This window comes from Anabrus simplex, chromosome 3 (assembly GCF_040414725.1).
Source record: "Anabrus simplex isolate iqAnaSimp1 chromosome 3, ASM4041472v1, whole genome shotgun sequence".
NCBI lineage: Eukaryota > Metazoa > Arthropoda > Insecta > Orthoptera > Tettigoniidae > Anabrus > Anabrus simplex.
The window spans coordinates 382852687-382875562 of NC_090267.1; the positions used below are offsets into that span (position 1 = coordinate 382852687).

The window sequence follows — 22876 nt, forward strand, 5'->3', positions numbered from 1 at the left end:
AAAAGAAAAACCTGTGCAGAGGGAACATCCCAAGCCCCGCTAAGGTTGGGGAATGGGAGGGGATGACATGTAAAGATAATGGGAAATGACCTATATTAATCTCGTCTGCCTTCTTGGCTGAATGGTTAGCCTAAAGGGCCTTCGGTTCAGTGCGTCCTGGGTTTGATCCCCGTCCGGGTAGGGGATTTTAATCGCTTGTGATTAATTATTCTGGCTCGGGGACTAGATGTTTGTGTTTGTCCCAACACTTCATAATCAGGCAACATACTACACTACCAACCATGACAGGAACATGCAATAGTGATTATATTCCTCCATATAGAATTTGTGTCAGGAAGGGCATCCGGTCCTAAAACAGGGCCAAATCCACAAGTACGACGCAGTTCGTTCCCTCAAACCAACAGAGGTAGGAAAGTGGTAGAAGAACCTATATTCATGTCAAATACATTGTTTATGTGTCGCTGAGATGAATTATTGTTACGCTCTGGATACTGTTAAGTCCATGTTCAGCCTCCATTGAGACGGGGGTCTGAGAAAGGCTTAAAAGTAAATAGTCTAAAATAACCGTGATTAGTATTGAATCAACTGCTTTTGGGGTCGCAAGGATGATTGGTGGTAGTCCCACTGACAGTTAAAATTGTGTACATCGTATCTATAGTGCGATGAGCAAATACTTATAGTTATATTTTTGACAGGGTCAAATAATTCCGTCACTTCGAGCTTCCATAACGATAAAGTTTTACTTGAAAATTAAATAATCTAAAACTTTAAATCAAACACATTTCAATAACTCTAAAACTACATCATAGATCATAAAATATCATTCAACATTTCAAAAAAAAAAAGAATTTATAACAATTCACTTCACACAACTGGTAATACAAATCTTTAAGGTAAACATTCAAAACATAACCGGGCAATGCCGGGAAATACAGCTAGTAATTATATATATTAGTCCACGTTTTGGTCTATTTGACCTCCTTGGGCTATGAATGTAATTACTGTATATCTCGTTACGCATTGAACTGGAAAATATCGGCTGGACAAATTGGCATCAGAGTTCCTAACTCCAACCAGTCTTGAAACATAATGCAAGTCATTCACATTTTCCAGTCAGTTTGAAAGATCATTGATGGAGAACAAGTACCCCTGGAAGATATTTTCCCCAGCAAGTGTCTTTTTAAATATGCATTGGTGAAGGGTCTTTCTCAGCCTACAAAAGAATTTTATCGTATCAGTGCCAAACGCTCACAATGGAAAAGTACTTCGTGACACATTGTGCATCACCATAAGAAGGGTACCATACTGTCTTATTGAATAAAGGATTTAAAGACCAATTCTTTAGGTGATAACTTTATTTCGTCATGTTTATTACTGCCACTCTAAATGAAAACAGGTGCAAGGACAGTAGGTTGGAACATTTAAAACTGGAATGAAGAGCAGTTTTATATAAGTTTATTTCAGTTTTTGTACATTACAAATATTCAGTCATCAGCAATTGTAACTTCGACTTCTACACCAGGCTCAATACTGATCGATGTCTGCAAAAAAGAGTCAAGGAAAACAGATCAATTTAAACATAACTGAAATTCAACAGATGTCACATTTGGCAGTTATAACTTTCATGCAACTTAGGTATAGATAAAGACCTTTCATATTATAGGTAAAGTAATGAAAACGGAACGGCCGTATGTAGTATTAATAGGAGATATAGAAGACCTTAGATGAAGCAGTATTTTGAAAAACAGAGTTATTTTACTTTGATTATTGAGTATTGGTTCCAGATTCAAGAGTTTAAAAAGTGAAGAAAAAACGATGAGAAGATTAGTATCCATCATTGAATTAGTTATAATGGCAACTGATACAAAGTTATAAAACATAACTGCAGTAAAAAAATTTTGATAGTATACGTATAAAATTTGCACAGTAAAGTATTTATTTAAACTATAAATTATAATAGTATGTCATGGAAGAATAGTGTCGTTTACAGTACCGACATATGAGTATACTGTGAAGAGCAGTCAGTCTGTTGTATTACTGAACTGACATTCTGAGTCTCAGTGCCAAAGCAATGAGTATCAAGAAGTGTTTCCCGAGAATAGTGACCTGTAAAATTAGATGCTTGCTTGCCTGTTGTTTAAAGGGGCCTAACATCGAGGTCATCAGCCCCTAATGAGACGAAATGGAATTACAAATTAAAAGTCCACAATTCTCCACTGACCAGAATTCAAAACGTGAGGACGAAGGATAATTGGATGGACATGAATTTAAAACAATCAGTGGATGCAACTGTTGTATGTCCGGCGCTCTCTTCTCGCTCAGCCAGCCAGCTGCACGCGCGCCTGTGTATCATTCTGCTAGCTTCGACGCGCAGCCCTCAGTGCGCGTGCCTGACCATCGAGTGTACTATAAATAGGAGCTCCCGGCCTGCTTACTGGCCCACTTGCCCCGGTGTCCAGCTCCAGAATACACCCTACGTCGAGCACGGAGGCTACTCCTCTTGAAAATGTGCTTCGACCAGGTGGACTGAATTTCTGGCAGTACGAGGTTTCACCTCTGGTCACCGCTCCCTTACCTGTTTCCACTGCCTATGTTCCGTAATTCTTTTACAAGCCATTTTCATTCCCTAAATTCATGCAAGCTCCCTTAGTTTCGCTAGGTGGAATTTCTTCAATCAATTGAACTTGCTTTTTAGGAATTCAGGCACTTCAACAAACAAGGACTCTCATGAACATTTATGTTAGTGTGCCAGATAGTTTTCGACTATCAACGTGTCAATTCACAAAGACTATCTTTTCAAGATAGAAGTGTATATAAAGACTGTAAACCTGTACATATTGTATAAAGACAGACTTTTCTCAAGATTCAATATTCCTTTTTGCTTCAAAATAAATTTCAGTTATTTGTGTAAATATCATAAAGTGAAGCTAATAAAAGTTGTGTTCTGTAAACTTCAACCTTGGTTACAACAGCAACCCGCAATGCCTTACAATCACAGAAACCGACGTAAAACAATCGGATTAATGACCAAGGGACTGCTGCTATAGCATAACACAATCGATGATGCTTGCAGTCTAAAGGGGTTCCAAAATCCAAGTTATCGGCCCCTCATAACAGTACTTATCGCTAGGAAACTAGAACTATGGTATTTGTCATGTTGCGGTACTAATCAAAAGTAGCAGAGACTCGCAGTATTCCACACACATTATGGTACTACTCACAGTTTATGATATTCGACATATAATACAGACCTATGGCTTTTCTCACTTTGCGGCGCCATTTACAAGCAACGCAAACCTATTGTGTTCATCACATAAGAATACTAACCACAGGGACCTGCACTATCCCGTGGTGTTTCTCGTATAGTGGGTACTAATCATAGACAAGGCAGAACCATGGTAGCTATCATTCCAGGGTCCTGCTCATATGGTGGTACTAATCACAGGTACTGCAAAAGCCGACTGCACGGTGCTCCTGTGTGCTTACTAATCACAAACCTATTTGGTACCGAATATAGTGGTAATAATTTAAAGATAAAAATTTCATTGTTCCGTATTGAAATTATTGAAGTTAAAAATTAAATAACTGGAAAGGAGGTTCAACCTATTCAATACTCAAAAGAAAGAAACGTAGCAATCACATTTCTATTTAAATGGGACCGGTTTCGACCTTAGTCTAGGTCATCATCAGCCATAAAAAACATGTAAAATGTTTATGAATGTTGGAGGTCAGTTTCACATTCTGTTAGGCACAAAGACACGACACCACATTCTGTCCTTTCTACTACAGATCTGTTCGTCTGCGAATTCAAGCCTTTTTGATCTTCGCATGTTGATTGGTAGTGTTGTGACTTTGTGCAGGACAGAATGTGGTGTCGTGTCTTTGTGCCTAACAGAATGTGAAACTGACCTCCAACATTCATAAACATTTTACATGTTTTTTATGGCTGATGATGACCTAGACTAAGGTCGAAACCGGTCCCATTTAAATAGAAATGTGATTGCTACGTTTCTTTCTTTTGAGTATTGAATAGGTTGAACCTCCTTTCCAGTTATTTAATTTTTAACATATAGTGGTAATATGCGCAAGTAAAAGCGACCCATGATGTTCTCCGTGTGGTGGTACTAATCACAAGTAGTTTCATGGTTCCAAGACAATCATCCCTTGGTTGCCCCATTTAGTCGCCTCTTACGACTGGCAGGGGATACCGTGGGTGTATTCTTCGTCTGCACCCCCCACCCACGGGGGTTGTGTGTTTGGTCCGCGAGAGGTATTTTATTTCCCTCAAGTCCACTGGCAAGACAGTTAGGACCCCCCCTATCCGCCATGTGGGAGTATCACCTCTCCCCCTGCTATGCCAGTGTAGTAGGTTCGTGGCCTGTAAAATTATGGAGTGCTAAAAAAAAGTAAAGAGAAGGTGGGAACTCCCGGAGATCGACAAAGTCGGTAAAGATGAGTACAATACCCCTTATTTTCCTTCCTTCAACGTGGAGCAATAAAAATTTAACTTCTTGTAAATGTAGAGATTTTTGGAACTTTGTTGTGGGTAACAGTTATCTGTGTTAAACAATGATTGATGATTTTGAAGAAGTAATAACACTGTGTGTACAAGGAAAATGTTGTGTGGCGTCAATCTTAATTAGATTGCATGTTTAACATCTGTGTGTAGACATTCTTTTGAGAATTGGTTAATGATACAGGGCCACGAGATCTTAGCTATTAAAATTGGTAACAGGGTAGAAAGGAGAATTTAAAGTATAATGTTCTTAAGGATATCTACAATGGTTTAGGGCTAAATAGATTCCAGCAACGGAAGACACATTCAACAAAAGCATATACCGTATTTCACGGCATAATCGTCGCACTTTTTATACCAAAATTTTCGAAAAAATTGTAGGGTGCGACCATTATACGATGTATATTTAATACCAATATTTGTATTACTCAAAAAAATGTATTTATAACTAAATTGTATTTGATACAAATTTAAGATGCATGTAATACTCGCGTTTATACATCAAAATAATTAAAATAGTCTAAAACAAAATTCCTAATTTTTCGCAACAATTCGGCGAACGTTTTTCCAACCTGAAAATAAAAATGAACGTATTAAGTTAATTGTCATTAATTTGAGTATTAAAGTTAAAATATTACACTTGCAAAAAGTTATCGCTTTGTTGTGAAATGCGGACTTACCGGTACGCAATTTATTCCAAATCTTCGGTGTCGCTATCGCAGGTTTCGCTATCTGATGCGCCATCCTCGCCTCTGTTAATACCAGTATCAGATTCTTCGTCTCCCTGCCACACTGCGTCATCTTCGGAACCGTCTAGTGCATTGGAAATCCCAGTCCTTTTGAAGCTCTTGGAGACTAGTTCAGGTGGTATAAGATCCCAACTCTTCTTCACCCACGAGCATAACAAGTCCAAGGGTGGACGCCTGATATTTCCGGCGGGCGTCAATTGCTGATCGCCGCTCATCATCCACTCGTTGTAAAATCGACGTAAGTGGTCTTTAAAGGGTTTATTAACACATACGTCTAGTGGCTGCAAAGCAGATGTTAGGCCACCAGGAATGACGTATCTGTCGTGTCTTATTTGTAGTGAGAATTTGCTTCACTTCGTTCACGAGGTGACCTCGGAAACTATCTAAAACAAGCAGAGCTGGTTGTTTTAGTAGTGCACCAGGTCTTCTATTCCACACAGTTTTAACCCAGTCCAGCATGAGTTCTACGTCCATCCAACCCTTTGGTTGCACTCGTACATGAATTCCACGGGGAAACTGTATATTCTTAGGCATCGTTTTCCTCTAGAAAATGATTTAAGGCGGCAACTTTCTCCCGTCAGCTGTAATGGCTAGCATTGCCGTGCATCGCAACTTCTCACTACCGCTGGTTTTCATTAATACACTCCGTGATCCTTTTAGCGCAATAGTGCTGTTTCGAGGCATATCAAAAAAGATTGGAGTCTGATCGGCATTACCGATTTGAGAAAGCAAGTACGAAGTTTCCTTGCGCAAACGTATGACAAATCGGTGAAAATTTACAATCTTGTCCGTGTAATCAGCAGGCAACTTTTGGCTTAGTGTTGTTCTCCTTCGCACTGACAGATTGTGTCGTCGCATGAACCCCTTAATCCACCCACGAGTCGCCTTAAACTGAGTTACCGGTATGTTGTGTTTGCTCGCTACCTCATGTCCCTTAATTTGTAACATTTCATACGATACACTGCAGCCATTGTTACGTATTTCACTGATGTACCTAAACACTTCTTCGTCAATTATAGGAAACTTCCCTGTTTTAGGACCTCTAAACGCGCGTCTAGAAGGGTTTGTGCTTTTTAGCTTGTTTTTTTACTTTCCGCCAGTCACGCACCAACTTTTCACTCGCTGATAATTTTCTTTCTGCAGCTCTGTTCCCGTGCTGTTCAGCGAAGACAATTAGGCTTAGCTTGAAGCCCGCGGAATAGTTTCTATATTTACCCATAATCGCTTATAAATGCTTCACACGTTAATGTTTTGCGATATAAATGACCTTCCGTAATTGTTCACTATTAAAACAAATTATTTCTGCAAACACCCAAAACACAAATTAAAAACTTAAATTCTCACGCACACATGTCTACAGTAATCACGTAAATCTGAAACAAATAAATGCATCTGTGATCTGTCCATTCCAGAGCAGCCAATACTGTTAGGCAGCAAGGAAGCATGCAGCAATTTATCAGTTTAGCTCGCTGGCTGCGACACTCTACTGCGCTTGTGCAAAGCTCGTAAATCAGAGCTCTAGCTAGCGCGGTGTAGATCTACTGTATAGTTGACTGTATTCCGAGACGTCAGTAACAAACATTCATTTTTTTCAATTTCTTTTAAACATACGGTAATTAGGTTAATATTTCTTCCCAGTTATTGATGATTTTACATTACAGTACTGACGAGTTTATAAAGTAAAACTTTAATAGCATTGGATAATAATTATCTTGACTGCTTGGATAAAAGTTTTCATCCCATGCCCGGACACTTATGACGTAGTAGTAAGATAAGAGTCTAGCGATGACAACTGAGACATCGTAAATAATTCGGCTGAATAATTCCGTGGAAATCTGCGTTATCGTCTTGGATTTCACTTCGTGCGCAATAACACAGGAGCCGGCCCCATGGTGTAGGGGTAGCGTGCTTGCCTCTTACACGGAGGCCTCGGGTTCAATTCACTGCCGGGTCAGGGAATTTTACCTGTATCTGAGGGCTGGTTCGAGGTCCACTCAACCTACCTACCCGGTATTTCCTGGCGACGTTGCCGATAAGCGATAACTTACAGCCTTACGTATTTCAAATGGGAACTCATAATATGTAGGTGGTGAATAAATAGTACACTGTCTCGCGACCACGTTGTCAAACTGCCGATAGCCAACCGCTAAGCCATGCGTCGTACATATACCGGTATTATTTATTTATATGTTGTGCAACATGTCGCAAACGTGACTGTGTTGCCAAATTGCCCATAAACCATACACATATATATAAATTGCGCATTCATGTGCAACTTACGTTGCAGTTCCATTTACCTTTTAACCAGATTAGTGAACAAAATTTGGACGTGCGACGATTATGTAATTAAAGGTTTAAAGTCCGATTTTTGTATTGAAAATAAAGGATGCGACGATTACGCGGTGGCGACGATTATGCCGTGAAATACGGTATGTCATAGAGATGACCAGAATGAGATAATATTTCAATGTTTTTACTACTGTATATAGGAAAGAGTTAATGTGGATTAAAGTGATAAGAAGCGATTTTATGATACGGTAACAGATTTTACACATCTGTATATGAATGGTTATGGATTACGAGTAGGATTGTTAGATGCAAAATGAATATATATATTTACTGAAATAAGGTTAAATAAATCTTTGCTAGGTAAACATTGAGATATGAAAGAACCACTGATCTCTATACATGGATGGATGGTGGCTTGGGTAGTAGTAAGCCGAATAGAAGATGACTGGCATAGTAAGATGGCAGTGAGCGCACGGTGCAGTAGACCCATTGAATAGACCACGAGGAGCGCGCCTGCTTTGTTTATGCTTAGTTCAGTGACACCAACCCCCTTGATTGTAGTTCCACGGGTGTTCTGTGCTGTGTTATTTCAAAAGAAATAGTAGTGTATTTTATGAATTTAGGTTTGTTGCCTTGTAGTATGCTTGTAAATTCGTTCGTTCGTAATCTGTTTATCCTCCAGGGTTGGTTTTTCCCTCGGACTCAGCGAGGGATCCCACCTCTACTGCCTCAAGGGCAGTGTCCTGGAGATTCAGACTTTCGGTCGGGGATACAATTGGGGAGTATGGCCAGTACCTCGCACAGGCGGCTTCACCTGCTATGCTGAACAGGGGCTTTGTTGGGGGATGGGAAGTTTTGAAGGGATAGAGACAAGGAAGAGGGAAGGAAGCGGCCGTGGCCTTAAGTTAGGTACCATCCCGTCATTTGCCTGGAGGAGAAGTGGGAAACCACGGAAAACCACTTCCAGGATGGCTGAGGAGGGAATCGAACCCCCCTCTACTCAGTTGACCTCCCGAGGCTGAGTGGACCCCGTTCCAGCCCTCATACCACTTTTCAAATTTCGTGGCAGAGCCGGGAATGGAACCCGGGCCTCTGGGGGTGGCAGCTAATCACACTAACCACTACACCACTGAGGCGGACACTGCTTGTAAATTACAAAATTAAATTTAAATGTGCATGTATTTATGTGAAATCCGAATGAAGAAACATCCTACCGGGTATTAACATACCGCAGTGTTCAGCTTATGGATGTACAAACAGAAACGATCAGCAGAAGGAGAAATCATTTCATCGGTGAGTTTTATACTGTACATAATAATCTTCCTAGGGTAGTGTTTTGAGTTTTAGGTTATTGTATCTTATTTCGCATATTCTGGGAGCAAAATGGCAATTTTTCTAGGTTTCCTTTCTCGAAACCCGAACATCTAAGATCATGGATTAGGAGTATCAGGCGGGAAACTTGGGAGCCTTCTAAAACAGCTGTTCTCTGCTCCCATCACTTTGAGGAAGACTGTTTAGATAAAAATGAACAAACTGCACGCCTTAGAAGTGATGTATAGCCAACTGTTTTCAATTTTACTGAACATTAACTGCAAGTAAAGATTTACTTATATTTTTATTTATTTGTCATAATTAAACTGACGGTTTTGATGAAATAATTGACGTGACCTTATAACAATCTTAGAAAATGAAGTCTGGAGGAATTCTAGACCTTATTTACATCAGTAATAATTATGGGTTTCAGGCACTGGAGTGGTGGGAGAAGGCAAAGTGTGGTGGGTGTTTTAAGCTATCCCATTATACTAGTTGTGGTATTTGGGGCTCATTTAACAGGTGTTACATATTTCTGATGATGACCATCAATATTGCTTTGGTAGCTGAATTTAATTAAAGAGGTCCGTAATAGTAAATTAAGCTGCAGGTAATGTGATACATTGACAAGTTTTGAATATTTGCTGGTTTTATGAAAGTGTACATTTGCTTCAGTTATATTTTAATTTGATAAACTGCGCGTTATTTCATAGAAACAGGAATTCATTATCAAGCACCGATTATGGTATGTCGAATCTAGGCCTGTATAGTGAGCTACGTTTATAGGTACATCATTTTAAGAATGCATAATTTCGTGACATACGTGTATACAATTTACAGCAATGTTTCCAGAAACTGATTTTCACTCGTATTGTGTTACCGATCGCTAATTGCATGTATTCAGCACCTAAGTTAATATTAGTCGGCCGTTATTATACACTCATTTTTATTGCTATCCCGGAGATTTACTGACCCCGGAACGACGTGTCACGTGATCCCAATGTCCTTATGCTTTGAGTGAACATGTCCCTATATTTTTAATTATTCCAACGCGCCATTAATTGGCTGTATCATCATTGCTTCCCCATAAGGAGAACTCTAGGATGGGTACGCCAACATGGCGAACCGCGCGCTCAACTTGGGGTACTTTCTCCTGGAGCGGAGAGCTGCCATCAGCGATCCATGTATAGAGATCAGTGGAAAGAACACACAAGTGATCAGATATAAAAGTATTATGTTCCTAACAACATCTATCAATATTGAATAATAACTACACGCCCGATTTATACCGAACTTTCAGCTGAGATCTAAAATATTGTTACATGGATGTAGTTTAGAGACATTCCTAGTTTATTTTAAGCAATAATTACTTCCACTTAATCATCTGCATGAACTTCAATGTCTACATCATTTGAAGACTTAATAGTACTTGATTCATTAAAGTTAGTGTCTTGCCGGGCTGAGTGGCTCAGACGGTTAAGGCGCTGGCCTTCTGGCCCCAACTTGGCAGGTTCGATCCTGGCTCAGTCCGGTGGTATTTGAAGGTTCTCAAATACGTCAGCCTCGAGTTGGTAATTTACTGGCACGTACAAGAACTCCTGCGGGACTAAATTCCGGCACCTCTGCGTATCCGAAAACCGTAAGAGAATGGGATGTAAAGCAAATAACATTATTATTGGTTAGTGTCTTAGAAATTTTTTTGAAGTAATAATGGTAGTGTAGATAAATTGGTGTAGATTATTCATTGCATTTCATGTTTATTTCATAATATCTTGTTCACAGTATCTCTGTCATATAATCCCACATGACGACACTGAAAGTTTATATATATATATATATATATATATATATTAATTGGATGAAATTGTTTATTTTAATTGACATGAAGTTTTTCAGTGAAAATTGCATTATTTCTTCAAGTTTATATTAACCACCTGACGACTAACATCACCTCGGAGACGGCGTCCTCCGCCGAGACCAAACAGCCCAACCACGTCTGAACCTTCCCGCTGGTTTGAGCTCATAGTTTGGCATGTCACTCATAGATGGCACTTGCGTGCTACTCTGTAAACCTTCTAAGACTTCCTACTAAAAGAATATCCACATCTAAATCGCTGAAATATTTGAAAATAAGGTGGGATATCTTCCACTACAGTAGTTCCATGCCAAGATGACCGCACACAGCAATAAACATTGGACTATGCCTGATATAAGTAATTATGTGAAAGTGGTGAGAATGAAGTGCCATGTGAATCTGAAGGCGATGAAGAGGAATTTATTGTTCACGAGAGTAATGAATGTATGTCGGAAAGTGATGTAGACTCCGACAGTGTTAGATGTAGCTCATACATCCACATCGCAAAGACGCAATGTTGATGCTGGAACACGATCATCTGAAAGTGACTGGAATTGGAAGTATGAAGACAATGTACCAGGTATTTGCAAGTTTAGTGATGTATCCTCAGTGCTGTAATTAGTCGTAATTTGGGCGAGAGACCTTCAGCGCTAGATGTTCTACAGTGCTTAGAAAACCCAGATTATGAAAAGAAACTTTATGATAAGTGGTTCGACACAGGCAATGATGAACTGAAAGCTATTTCGCACTATGTATAATTATGTCACAAGTAAAAAGTCCTGTGTAAAATGTACTGGTCGAAGAGGAGTATTACCGATACTCCTTTATTTAGCAAAACAATGCCGTTTGTGTGCTTCACATTCATTTCCAGGTGTATCTAAACATTTTTAAACATGTTCACAAGATTTCAATGATTTATGTAGTGAATTGTATGATTTGTCTCATGTTCTTTGTCGCATGGGGCATTCTGTATTACAACCTCCATTTTAAATAAGTATTCAGTGTTATGGTGCAGCAAATCAAATTGGTAGTCAAGGGGTTAAGGTGGTCAAAGTCTTCCCAATTCAATACTAGGTGAAAGATTTCTGTGGAGAAAAGCCCAGAAGATAAAAAAATACTTCAGAAATAATAAATAAAACTATACCCCATCGTAATCCCTTTCTTTTTTTTGCTAGGGGCTTTACGTTGCACCGGCACAGATAGGTCTTATGGCGACGATGGGATAGGAAAGGTCTAGGAGTTGGAAGGAAGCGGCCGTGGCCTTAATTAAGGTACAGCCCCAGCATTTGCCTGGTGTGAAAATGGGAAACCACGGAAAACCATTTTCAGGGCTGCCGATAGTGGGATTCGAACCTACTATCTCCCGGATGCAAGCTCACAGCCCTTTCTTTTTATTCAATTAACTGATAACATTAAAATTCCGTTGAGAAGGAATCTAATTCTTTTTATACAATGGAAAATCAGGGATAATTCATGACAATTATGGATCTAGTGTCAAAAATTTCATTTTTACGTTACGAATTGAATCTAGATTTACATTCCAAATTGTTAGGTATGGGGATCCATCTATTCAATACAAGCAATAGTGATAATTATAAAGTCATAACATTCATTTTATTTGGGACCGGTTTCTGCAATAGGTATGCCATCATCAGCCTAGGAAGTAAGACAAAGACATTGGACATACGAACATTACATTTCTTAAAATTAATAACAATACTTTTAAAGCTCATTCCACTTTTGTAAAACTCTGTAAATCTGTCCGAAAATTTCTGTAAAATGGGTCCGATTTTATACAATCTGTCAGTGCTGTACTCGTATTCGCTGCTGTCACTAAAGTGGAGAAATGAGAGGATACTTTCCAAGCGATTTTGTGACACTGTCTTTGTTTAATAGGAGTGGAGAAAATTGGATCTTCTGTCCAGTACATTCTGAGACATAGTTTACCAATGATGCCGGTAGTGAGCATCAAACTCAGGAACTGTCTCAGAAATCAAACCCAGGAACTGTCTCATTTCTGAAACAGTCACCGGACTCCACGTTTGAGCAAGAGTGTTTAGAGAAGGTGCGCGGCACAGCACTGATTACATGACTGGCGCACAGATTTGTTTCCTCGCATAGGTATTCGAGAAATTCAGCTGTTAGAAATAGATTTACAAATGACATCTCGTTAGTGTTTTCTGTTTCAGTATTTATACCTGGCTTAACAGTAAATGGGATCGCAGGGGTGCGATATAAAGGTGAACATTCAGGTACCGGTACTGTGTTTTCTGTCACGTGTCCAGGAGAATCGTCTTCACTGTCACTTTCAATTTCACTTAGTTCAGGAATCAGTTCATCACCTGAGTCTTCATTGAAAGGAATGTCTGCAATTTCGTCAACACTTACATCGTCCCTACACGCCAGGGTTGCACTTCAGAACGCGACTATACACACGCTTGTGCCATCACAAACCAACTACGCAGCTAGCTGGGCCAGCGCTAGGCTACCTACAGAAACAAAACAAAAAAAGTGCATTGGGAGGGAAAATCGCCATGGCCATGTGGTTTCTGGTGAGTAGAAGTATTCATAAGGGTATTACTTTCATCTCTCTCGCACATATTTGTGACCAAAATAAAACCTAGCTGCGTGGGAACGGCTCCAATTCAAGGTTGCGCTTATCCGGGCTAACTCGGATACAGTCCACAGCATGGTTGCGCGCTATAGGCAATAACTCGGATACGGGCGTGAATGCATTAAGTACAAACCTGTTTATGTTAATTTCACTCACCATAATCTAACAGATGTATTCAAACAATCATATTGGATCGTGCTCAAAGGACTGCTTTGTTCTGCCAAGGCTTTCTAGGTTCGCACAATTTGCAACTCAAATTTGACCATTTCTGGTCCTCGATTGGTCCGTATTGACTAAGCTCATGGAAAATGCCTTTTGTTAGGTCTGCCCAGTCAATATATATATTATAAACTCAGTTTACACAATTTTTATTTGTACAGGATTTGAGAAATGGCCACTCCCTTCATCAGCGAATGACATCATAAACCAAAATTCCTCATATTCTACGATACGTTAACCTACCGTACACTAAAACACAAAGTTAAAAATGTAAAATTTTTAACCCAAACACACATTAAGATTCCTCTATAATGCTTGTCTCAACAGCATTAATAGCCATTATATTTGTCCATAATGTTAAGGAAGAACTTTAAAAGTTCATATGAAAAGTCTCCAATGATCTCTTGGATGAAGTCAAACCTTAAAACAATTAACATTAGTTAGCATCTATGGTCATGCCTGCTGTTATGTTTTTAGTGTAAGTTAGGTTAACAGATCTTAGAATATGAGAAATTTTGGTTTATGACATCAAATTCGCTGATGAAGAGAGTGGACCATCTCTTGAAACACATAATGTACAAATTATTAGGATGTAAATTAACAACACTGTTGATGAAATAGCCTGAATTGATGGCAAAAACTTAGCTCATGGTAATTTCTGGAGTTATTGTTCGGAACGTATCTCTACAGCATCGATAAAGGATGTCTATGTATCAGCCGTGTTAACAAAACCGATTCTAAACTACGGGGGCATTTATGAACCACCAAGAAAACAAACGTTTGGCTTACAATTGGATAAATACAGTGTGTGAACTTGCACAGATATTTTTAGATGATGTTCAGCTAGCTGAAAGCAAGAAACAAAACAATGATCACCTGTGCACTTCCTGACAAAACATGAGCAGACTTGTATAGAAGGTCAGCGTCAAACGCTGTATACCTCATCCCATGCAAGGGTCCTTTGTAATGAAATAACTCTGGTCTTACTTTATTGCAATACTCATTTTTCCAATCAATTTGCATAGCTCTATTATGTTAGGGTTGTGACAAGCAGAATATTTGCAGCAAATTATATCTTTTAAACTTGTTCCTAATGCAGAGAAGTGAAACCTTTTAAAGGCAAAGTGTAGAAAAACCTGTGTACAGTAAAACCTCGTTAATTAAGTCGAAAGGACGCAAAAATGGGACTTCGAATTACAAGTTCGAATTAACCGCCAACTCATAATTCAGAAATGCCAACCCTTGCCGCATCACAAAGCATTCTACTACCCATTAATGCATGCTATCACCTTGATTCACAGTTTAAACCTTTTACATACCATTGAAAGTTAGAAACTTCATTCTGTTCCGTATTGAACTGGGATTACAGTAAAATGAAAATGTCAAGGTCCACCTTTTCAATACAATGAATGTTTATTGATGTGAGTATATATCACATAACTTTTAAAGAAGATTGGTACTAGTTTCGATGCTCAATTTTCAAATACCATGGAAAAACTATTTCTGAAATATATCCAACAAGGTATATTTACATTTTAAAAATGCACTTGGATAAATCACTGGCAAACATAAACCCACGCAATGAAAGAAAAAACATGATTCAAAGAAGAGGACAAATTATGTTGGCTCCCCTGTGCAAATGATTTATTTCTTTGGATTACTGTACTGTATGCATTAAAGATAATCCGTTCTTGCACAGAAAGAACCTGATGCCCTTAAAACGCCATGGCTTATTGATCTTTCCTATGACAAGTGGAGGAAGTCCCTCCCTCCCTCGTGCACTGCAACAGAGTGCAATGACCCCAACCCTTGTACGATTTCCCGACTGGCACTTTTCTTATTTATACAATTTATTTATACAATAACACTTCCTAAGAGAGCTACAGCATTGAATTATCTACAACACTGGACTCTAACGAGAACATAGATACACGCAAGACGCATACATTCATTTCTATGAATTGTTTTATATCCATTATTTTAAAAGATTTTAACATGTACTGTGTATTTTAATGTGTTTAATGTATTTGTAAATTAGATTTAGGCTTAAGTTTTTATAAACAAATTCTAGTCCTGAAAGAGACAGTTCTACACCTAAGTACCTGAATTATAACACACAAAATATGCAATAAAATATGTAATATTTTACATTCAACATGCCCAATTTGGACACTTAGGCTTCCCTATGGCATCTCCCTTTAGAAATGGACATACCCACTAATGCTCAACACAAATCTAAAGGTATTCATGTACAGCTGATGACTAAAAAGTCGAAACCGGTCCTGTAAGCTAATTCTTACAATAATAAAATTGTATTGATAAGGGGGAACCTTTTCTTGTCTATACATACGTGAACTATCAATACGGAAATGAAACTAGTAAATCAAGATTTCTTATTTAAAACAATAAGTCCGTTTGGGCTTGGCATTTAAAAAACCAATGCAGTTTCATCGGCATTGACAATATTGTTCCGTGCATATGAATTGATTATATGAGCCACGCTTTTTTTGCTGTCGGCATTGCCAGTGTTGATATAGATGTTGATTCCCATAGGGAATCTGAAATATTTGTTCTGAATGAGTAAATTTATAATACCAATATAAATGGTCCGTTATTGGACATTATAAATTTTCCAGCTAACTCATTCCTGGTTGCCAGCGTTTCGCCCTCGTGTGCTAGGCTGGGCTCATCAGTTGGTAATTAGCTTACGCAGTGGCCTCCACGGTATGCACTAGCTAGCGTCTTGGTAGGTGTGCTAGGTACCAACTGATGAGCCCAGCCTAGCACACGAGGGCGAAACGCTGGCAACCAGGAATGAGTTAGCTGGAAAATTTATAATGTCCAATAACGGACCATTTATATTGGTATTGCCAGTGTTTGCGGATTCTGCTGCTTCTCCGCATACTGCCTGCCAAAGAAAATAACTGCTGCCTGCTACGTGATATTGTGGCATTCCTTAAAATGCTGAATACAAAAGAATTAAGATTTCACACAAACTTGAAGAACACTGGTACCTAGACACACAGAAGTGACAAAGTGCAAACTGCACATTTTGAAAGACGCGTTCAATCATGACATGGATAAATTTTACATTTAAAATACTCTGTAAAATAGTATTATTTTGAAATGCAAAGGCAGTTTTGAATTATAAGTCTGAATTTCGGTAATGAGGCCAATATTGTTCTTCGAATTACAAATTATCTGTATTTCGAATTAAACAATTTAAATAACATGTAAAACCTATCTCAAGTTTCCGGGAACGAGGGCTTCTTCGAATTAGGCGGGATTTTGAAGTAAAAGATTTCAAATTATAGAGGTTCGACTGTATATTTCAAAGAAACGTGATAATATGCTCTATACTTACATTTATGCTTGTATACCTGGGAACTTAAAAATTTTAAGCAAAATAAGGCTGACATACCAAAACATAATTAAAAAGGATACAATCTGCTTAACAATCTCAGACGGGCTGAAAAGATCAATTACACGTTTGTGAATCCTCATCTGAAAGCGATCCCATGTCTTGGAGCCTTCACCACAAGGCGTCTTGCGGGTTGTTATGCGAAGCACTTTAGTTGGCATTCGCATTGGTCCCTTAACACGAAGCTTCTGCTTCTTGGCACCAACAATGAGATCGGAACACACTGCAAAACAACATTTGTAAATCTTAGAATTAATGCACGACAATCATTTATTGGTCTGCTTCTGGGACAAGTTTATATGATACAATAGGTGTTTTAAGTAAGTTTTCTACTGCAAAGAATAAACCTTCATTCAGAATAACTAAAATCCACAGGGACCATAATTGGACAACTGATGTGCACTTAACACAAAGCAACAGTAGAAGTGCCAATGATACCTATCTATTTATCATTATACTTTAGCAAAGAGCATGCATTAAATATACAAAAAATGAACATTTCTGAAAAAGAAAGTAGTAGCTGTACAAAAATCTGACCAATGAATAGCTTCAAGCATTACTGGCATACTCAACATTTTCTCCATAGGCTATATAAAAAAAAAGTTATGAAAATAAAGGTTTATTCCTTAATTTAATGTGTAATTGTATCTTTCACAGTAATACTAACAATGAACAGAAAATAAGTATATCCAAGTCCTTGTAGCAAAATGAAGTGTATTGCTGCAGTTTGCTACTATGGTATCCACTTTAGTTTCAGCATCCTGTAGGCAAGCCATAAGCACAGATGACAGCTTCCATATTATTTTGACACTGAATACACCCACTTTTTTGCCATTTCAGGTGAAAGATCTGATCCTCTGTCTACAAGAACCCTCTTAAGGGTAAAACATAAACACTGCCCCCAACGAACATTGTAAGAGCACACTACATTGGTTATGGAGGGCAATGCTCCCTTGCTGCCCATTTCCAAAGAGCTACAGGGTTCGAGACAGACTTTTTATTCATCAGACACTTCTCACTTACGGCTGAGAATGTTCATCACGGCAGACTTTTACTTTGTACTACACAACATTAACATCATGAGTTGAGACTTGTAGCGCAGACATTTAGGCATGGTATGACCGACCGTCACCTCTCTCCTCCTTGGGGACAATGGGATTGCACGGTGGCACACGACTGGCAACGTACGAACTATGGACGAGACTAATGCTGTACATTGTTGGGTGCGGCAAAAAAGGCTAAACTGGCCTCTCTTTTCTTACCGTGTGGACAATTTGCACTGCAATAACAGAAAAAAGCCTTGGCCCCAAAGTGGCCACTGTTCTCATGACAAGAGACTGGCCTGGATGTGCAAAGATAGGTTACAGCTACAAAATGACCTTCAGTCTTGCCCTGCAGAAAAGTATGCGCCATGGCCATAGAAGAGATCCTTTACTTGTGTTTTTATTCTGCACAGGTTGGTAATGGAGGAGCATGTTTTAATTCCTGGGAATGACATCCTGTCTGCTAATGACAATGCTATAGTCGGTGACAGAGTTGACGGCCGCGCGGAGAGAGAGAGAAGATGCAATACACAGTGTTCCACATACGGGCATTCACTCCCGCCACTTGTAACACCCAACATCAAAATAACGTGCGTTCGGACAATTTTTTTTTTTGTAGGGCCTCCACATATGTTTAGAACGAAAGCAAACAATGTTTTGAATACACAGAAACAAAAATCACACTTTTACATCAAGTGGTTCATGTTTTAGGGTCTGTTAAACTTCAGCTTTAAGGATATACAACAATCAAAATAACCCATGACATTGCATTTTAGATCCGAATATGACTGTTCCCCCCTATGTTAAGATATTGGCAAAATTGTACTAACAGTGATGAACTTGAAATTTTGAAAAGCTAAGCAAAGTTTCTAGTTTGACGTGACCATCGACAACATGACCATAGCCAGAGGACCTTCAGTTTAACGTGGAAATCAAACCACGACATGGCTTTTTCATTTACATAAGTACACTACTTGGCTATCACGCCCTTGTAATTATGACCCTCTGCTCCTATCACTTAACTTACGCACAATGACGAACAAAATGAAATCCAACGAAAACATGTTTCTGTGTAGATGACATCCAGGCCTTCCAACGGACGTATCATCAAGTAGGTTACAAAGATGATAGCGGAAACTCTCTTGAAAATGCGTATCTTTCCGACGAGACGCCGCCACTAAGGCTATCCAGCTGCTGGCGGTAATAACTAGCTACAGTACACGCCTACTTCTGTTGGCAGCTACTATATACCTGAAGTAGAAATCTTGAAATTTAACTTGTACACAAAAACTTATTGCTTTTAAGTTTTAAAGGAATTTTGGAAAAGGGTAACAAATACAAAATGATTGATTAGTCACAATGCAATATATGAAAAGTGACATCCATTTTAAGAAAACCGCTAGACACCAAAACCAGTTACATGTGATACTGCCTGCAATTTTCAGATAAGGCATGAAGTGACAATTACTGTATAATCCAGAATAAGACCTGCACCCTATATTTGAGACACCACAATATGGAAAAAATAAAAATCACATAACTTGCACACCTATATAATTTTCTTCAAATATACCACAAATATAAATAAAAACAACTTACAATTAATAATATCACAAAAATGGTAAATAAAATCAGTCCAATGCTCAAATCATCTGAAGTTTCACCATAACAACGTTCGTCGCTGGCATCTTTCCACAAATAGTCCTCCTCACTACCGTCCGCTCAATTCGAAATTCCACATTTCTTAAAGCTGCGAATGCGCGCCCATGTGGTCTTGATCCAGCTGCATGTTAGTCCAACTTCAGGCTCTCCACTCGTCCAGCTAACGCGTGATCATCAGACATCCATTCGGTGTTTCATTGCAGTTTTGAAAGGCCGGTGCACGCACACATCCAACGGCTGTAAAATAGAAGTGAGTCCTCCGGGAATTATAACAAGATCGGTTTTCCCTTTCCTCATCAATCTTTTTCAGCGTCAGTTGTATGTCCTCAGTAACTGTCTAACACAAGCATGTTTCCCGGGCGACATTGCCAAACGCACTTCACCCAGTCCTCAACTAACGCACTGTCCATCCAGCCAAACTAATGTGTTCTAACAATAATTCCTGATAGACTCACACATTGTCTACAGCCCTTAGATGCTTCCACCAGCAAGCCCTTCAAGAACAATGTACGTAAATTGTATGCCAAATGGATGGCAGGAGGGGAGCATAAGCTGACGCCAGCAGGCAAAACGAAGAGGCTGTTGGTTGAACTTGTGTGTGATTGGATTATGCGGGTATGGGTTATGGTGTTGACAGACGTTGACCGAAAATGTTCACAGTTTTTGGCAAAAAAGTGCAAGTTAAATGTTAGCAAATACGGTATTTTTTTTGCATTAGATGTTAGGTATGTACAGTGACAACTATGCACATACCATAATTATATAAATTATTACGTAGATCTACATACACATTAACGTTACTATCTGTAATTCTGTAATTTGACGAGTTTCTATTTCTCATATGAAATAAATTTCATTTTGGTCCGTACTGATGATTTATCACTATTAACAAGAATGATTCTATTTCTGTTGGGATGTATGGGAATTATCTCTTATTTACAAAGACTTTACTGAAGACAGCGAAGTATTTATAGGCCAACAAGAAATAAATCACAGATGCCACCTACATTAACATTTCAACCCATACTCACATTTCATTATTTTCTGGAAATGTACAGACTTTCACGCACTTCACCGTCTGTTATTACAACCATACAGATCGTGAATACTGCCTCTTCCATCCACTTCTCCATAAAATAATGAAATATTATTCACACCTGACATTGTATTACTTTACAGATGCTGATGCCCGGTTAATGTGCACTTCGAGCCACCAGAGTGAGTCACAGTCGTCGTTACGCGTTTTCACGCCTGCTTTCTGCTTGTAGCCTATTTGGTATCATACATAAAACTAGCAAACACAATTAGTTGGGGTCTCTTTCATTCACAAACATCACTAAAAACGTTGCACAGCAGACAGAACGTGGTAAGCTTGTAGTATCGATTTCCTTTAAGAAGTGAATACGTTGTCTTATGTTACAGAAATTTTATACAATGGAGTCATGGTAATGTACACTTTAGGTTCAAAAAAGTTCAAGCATTTTGGAGTAAGTATGCACTTTTTAACGTTTATATATTCGTAGAAAAGACAAGGTGGAAGCAGAATTTTAAGACCCTCCTATATATTTTCTCTTCTCCAATCTTCCTAATAAGTAATATGATGATGTTAAAGAGAAAGAAGAGAAAACGGCAAAGAGGAAGGAACGTTTTAAGACCCTCCTGTTTATTTTCTCTTCTTGTTCTCCAATCTTCCTAATAAGTAATATGATGATGTTAAAGAGAAAGTAGAAGAAGAAAACACAGCAAGGAGGAAGGAACGTTTGAAGACCCTACTGTTTATTTTCTCTTCTTGTTCTCCAATCTTCCTTAAGAAGATGTTAACGAAGAGAAAAAGACAAGGTGGAAGCATAATTTTAAGACCCTCCTGTATATTTTCTCTTCTCCAATCTTCCTAATAAGTAATATGATGATGATAAAGAGAAAGAAGAAAAAATAAACAGGAGGGTCTTAAAAGGTTCCTTCCTCCTTGCCGTGTTATTTTGTTCAAGATAAGAATTTGGGTCGTACTTGAGGTAGCGTAAGGTATGAGTTTAAATTTGAATGTTGTAATGATCTGAACTGTAGGTGGTATTACAGTATGCAGTTCAATTCTTATCTTCAAAAAATAACACGCTATGCATATGCGTTTTTCATTTGTTTCCAATATTGCACTTTTTAACATTTTTCTCCCTACAATTGTTTTTTTACGTCAACTGTTCTGCGTCTCTAAAGAATCTACAAGATCCTATTAACATTGATATCTACTTCAATTACATTAATTTGTATTATATATTTTCACGAATGAAGCATTTACAGGCTTGTTCTTTAAGCTATTCACTGAGTTTCGTCGGCATTTAAAAGCACAGTGCCAGACATTGCGTATGTTGAGCTGATCTTCAAGAGCTAGCATCTTACTTTATTTAAGCGACTTGTCTGACTTCTACACAATTTTGGGGCTTCAAATTTATTAAGCGCCTGGCAGTGTTTACAGGCTTGTTCAATGAATTTCACCTCTTCTCGTAAACATTTAAAGGCACAGTGCCGAACGTTGCTACTCTTCAGGGACATGTGCCTTGCTAGATATGGGACTGATCTTCGACTTCTTCTGGTTTTTATGATTTAAAATCGCGCAGTGCTAATCCCTATTGTCTTATATTGCTTCTTGAACTGCTTTTGTGAAAGACTTATCCTTTAATTTCTTGTTTTCCTATGCATTGTTTTTGTATTTTTAATCGGCTGATGATGACCCAGATTGGTGGTCGAAACCGGTACCCCTTTTAACCAAATAAGAATGCAACACTACCTTTCTTATTTACTGGTACTGAATAGGTTGAACCACTTTATTTCTTGTTTCAATTTAATTTTGTTTCTTTATCGCTGACTTCTGATTGCAATTAAAATTAATATAATTCTGTAATGGTTCCACCTTTTCAATACATGTAAACTTAGTAATGTAAGGTTACATCACTAGCGGCTGTTAGGCTTCTGGCATTCCATACGGTGAGAGCAGCGCATCAAAATCTTAAGTAATTTATCATGCCTACTAGTGACAAAGCTATTGGCTGGTACTGTAAATTGTTTTGTTACAGATTGCATTTAGTTGTGTTTTTATTGTGAGTGGGTTGGTGACGGAATGCATTTAACTTGATTGCTGGGAATGACTTATCTGATTGTATCTCAGCCAATGGAAATGCTACAGCGCACTTGAGCAATGAATA

At 38.6% G+C, this 22876-nt stretch overlaps 1 protein-coding gene across 1 annotated transcript in view; it reads right to left on the bottom strand.

The window, feature by feature from the left end:
• Positions 1 to 1433: 1433 nt before the first annotated feature.
• The window catches only part of RpS20 (ribosomal protein S20), a 28471-nt gene continuing 7028 nt past the window's right edge, over positions 1434 to 22876 (bottom strand). The window contains exons 3-4 of the mRNA XM_067143323.1: positions 16998 to 17197; positions 1434 to 1541 (exon numbers count right to left, since the gene is read on the bottom strand). Of these exons, the coding sequence (XP_066999424.1) occupies positions 1485 to 1541; positions 16998 to 17197 (257 nt within the window). The 3' untranslated portion in view covers positions 1434 to 1484. The remainder of the gene's footprint in view (positions 1542 to 16997; positions 17198 to 22876) is intronic.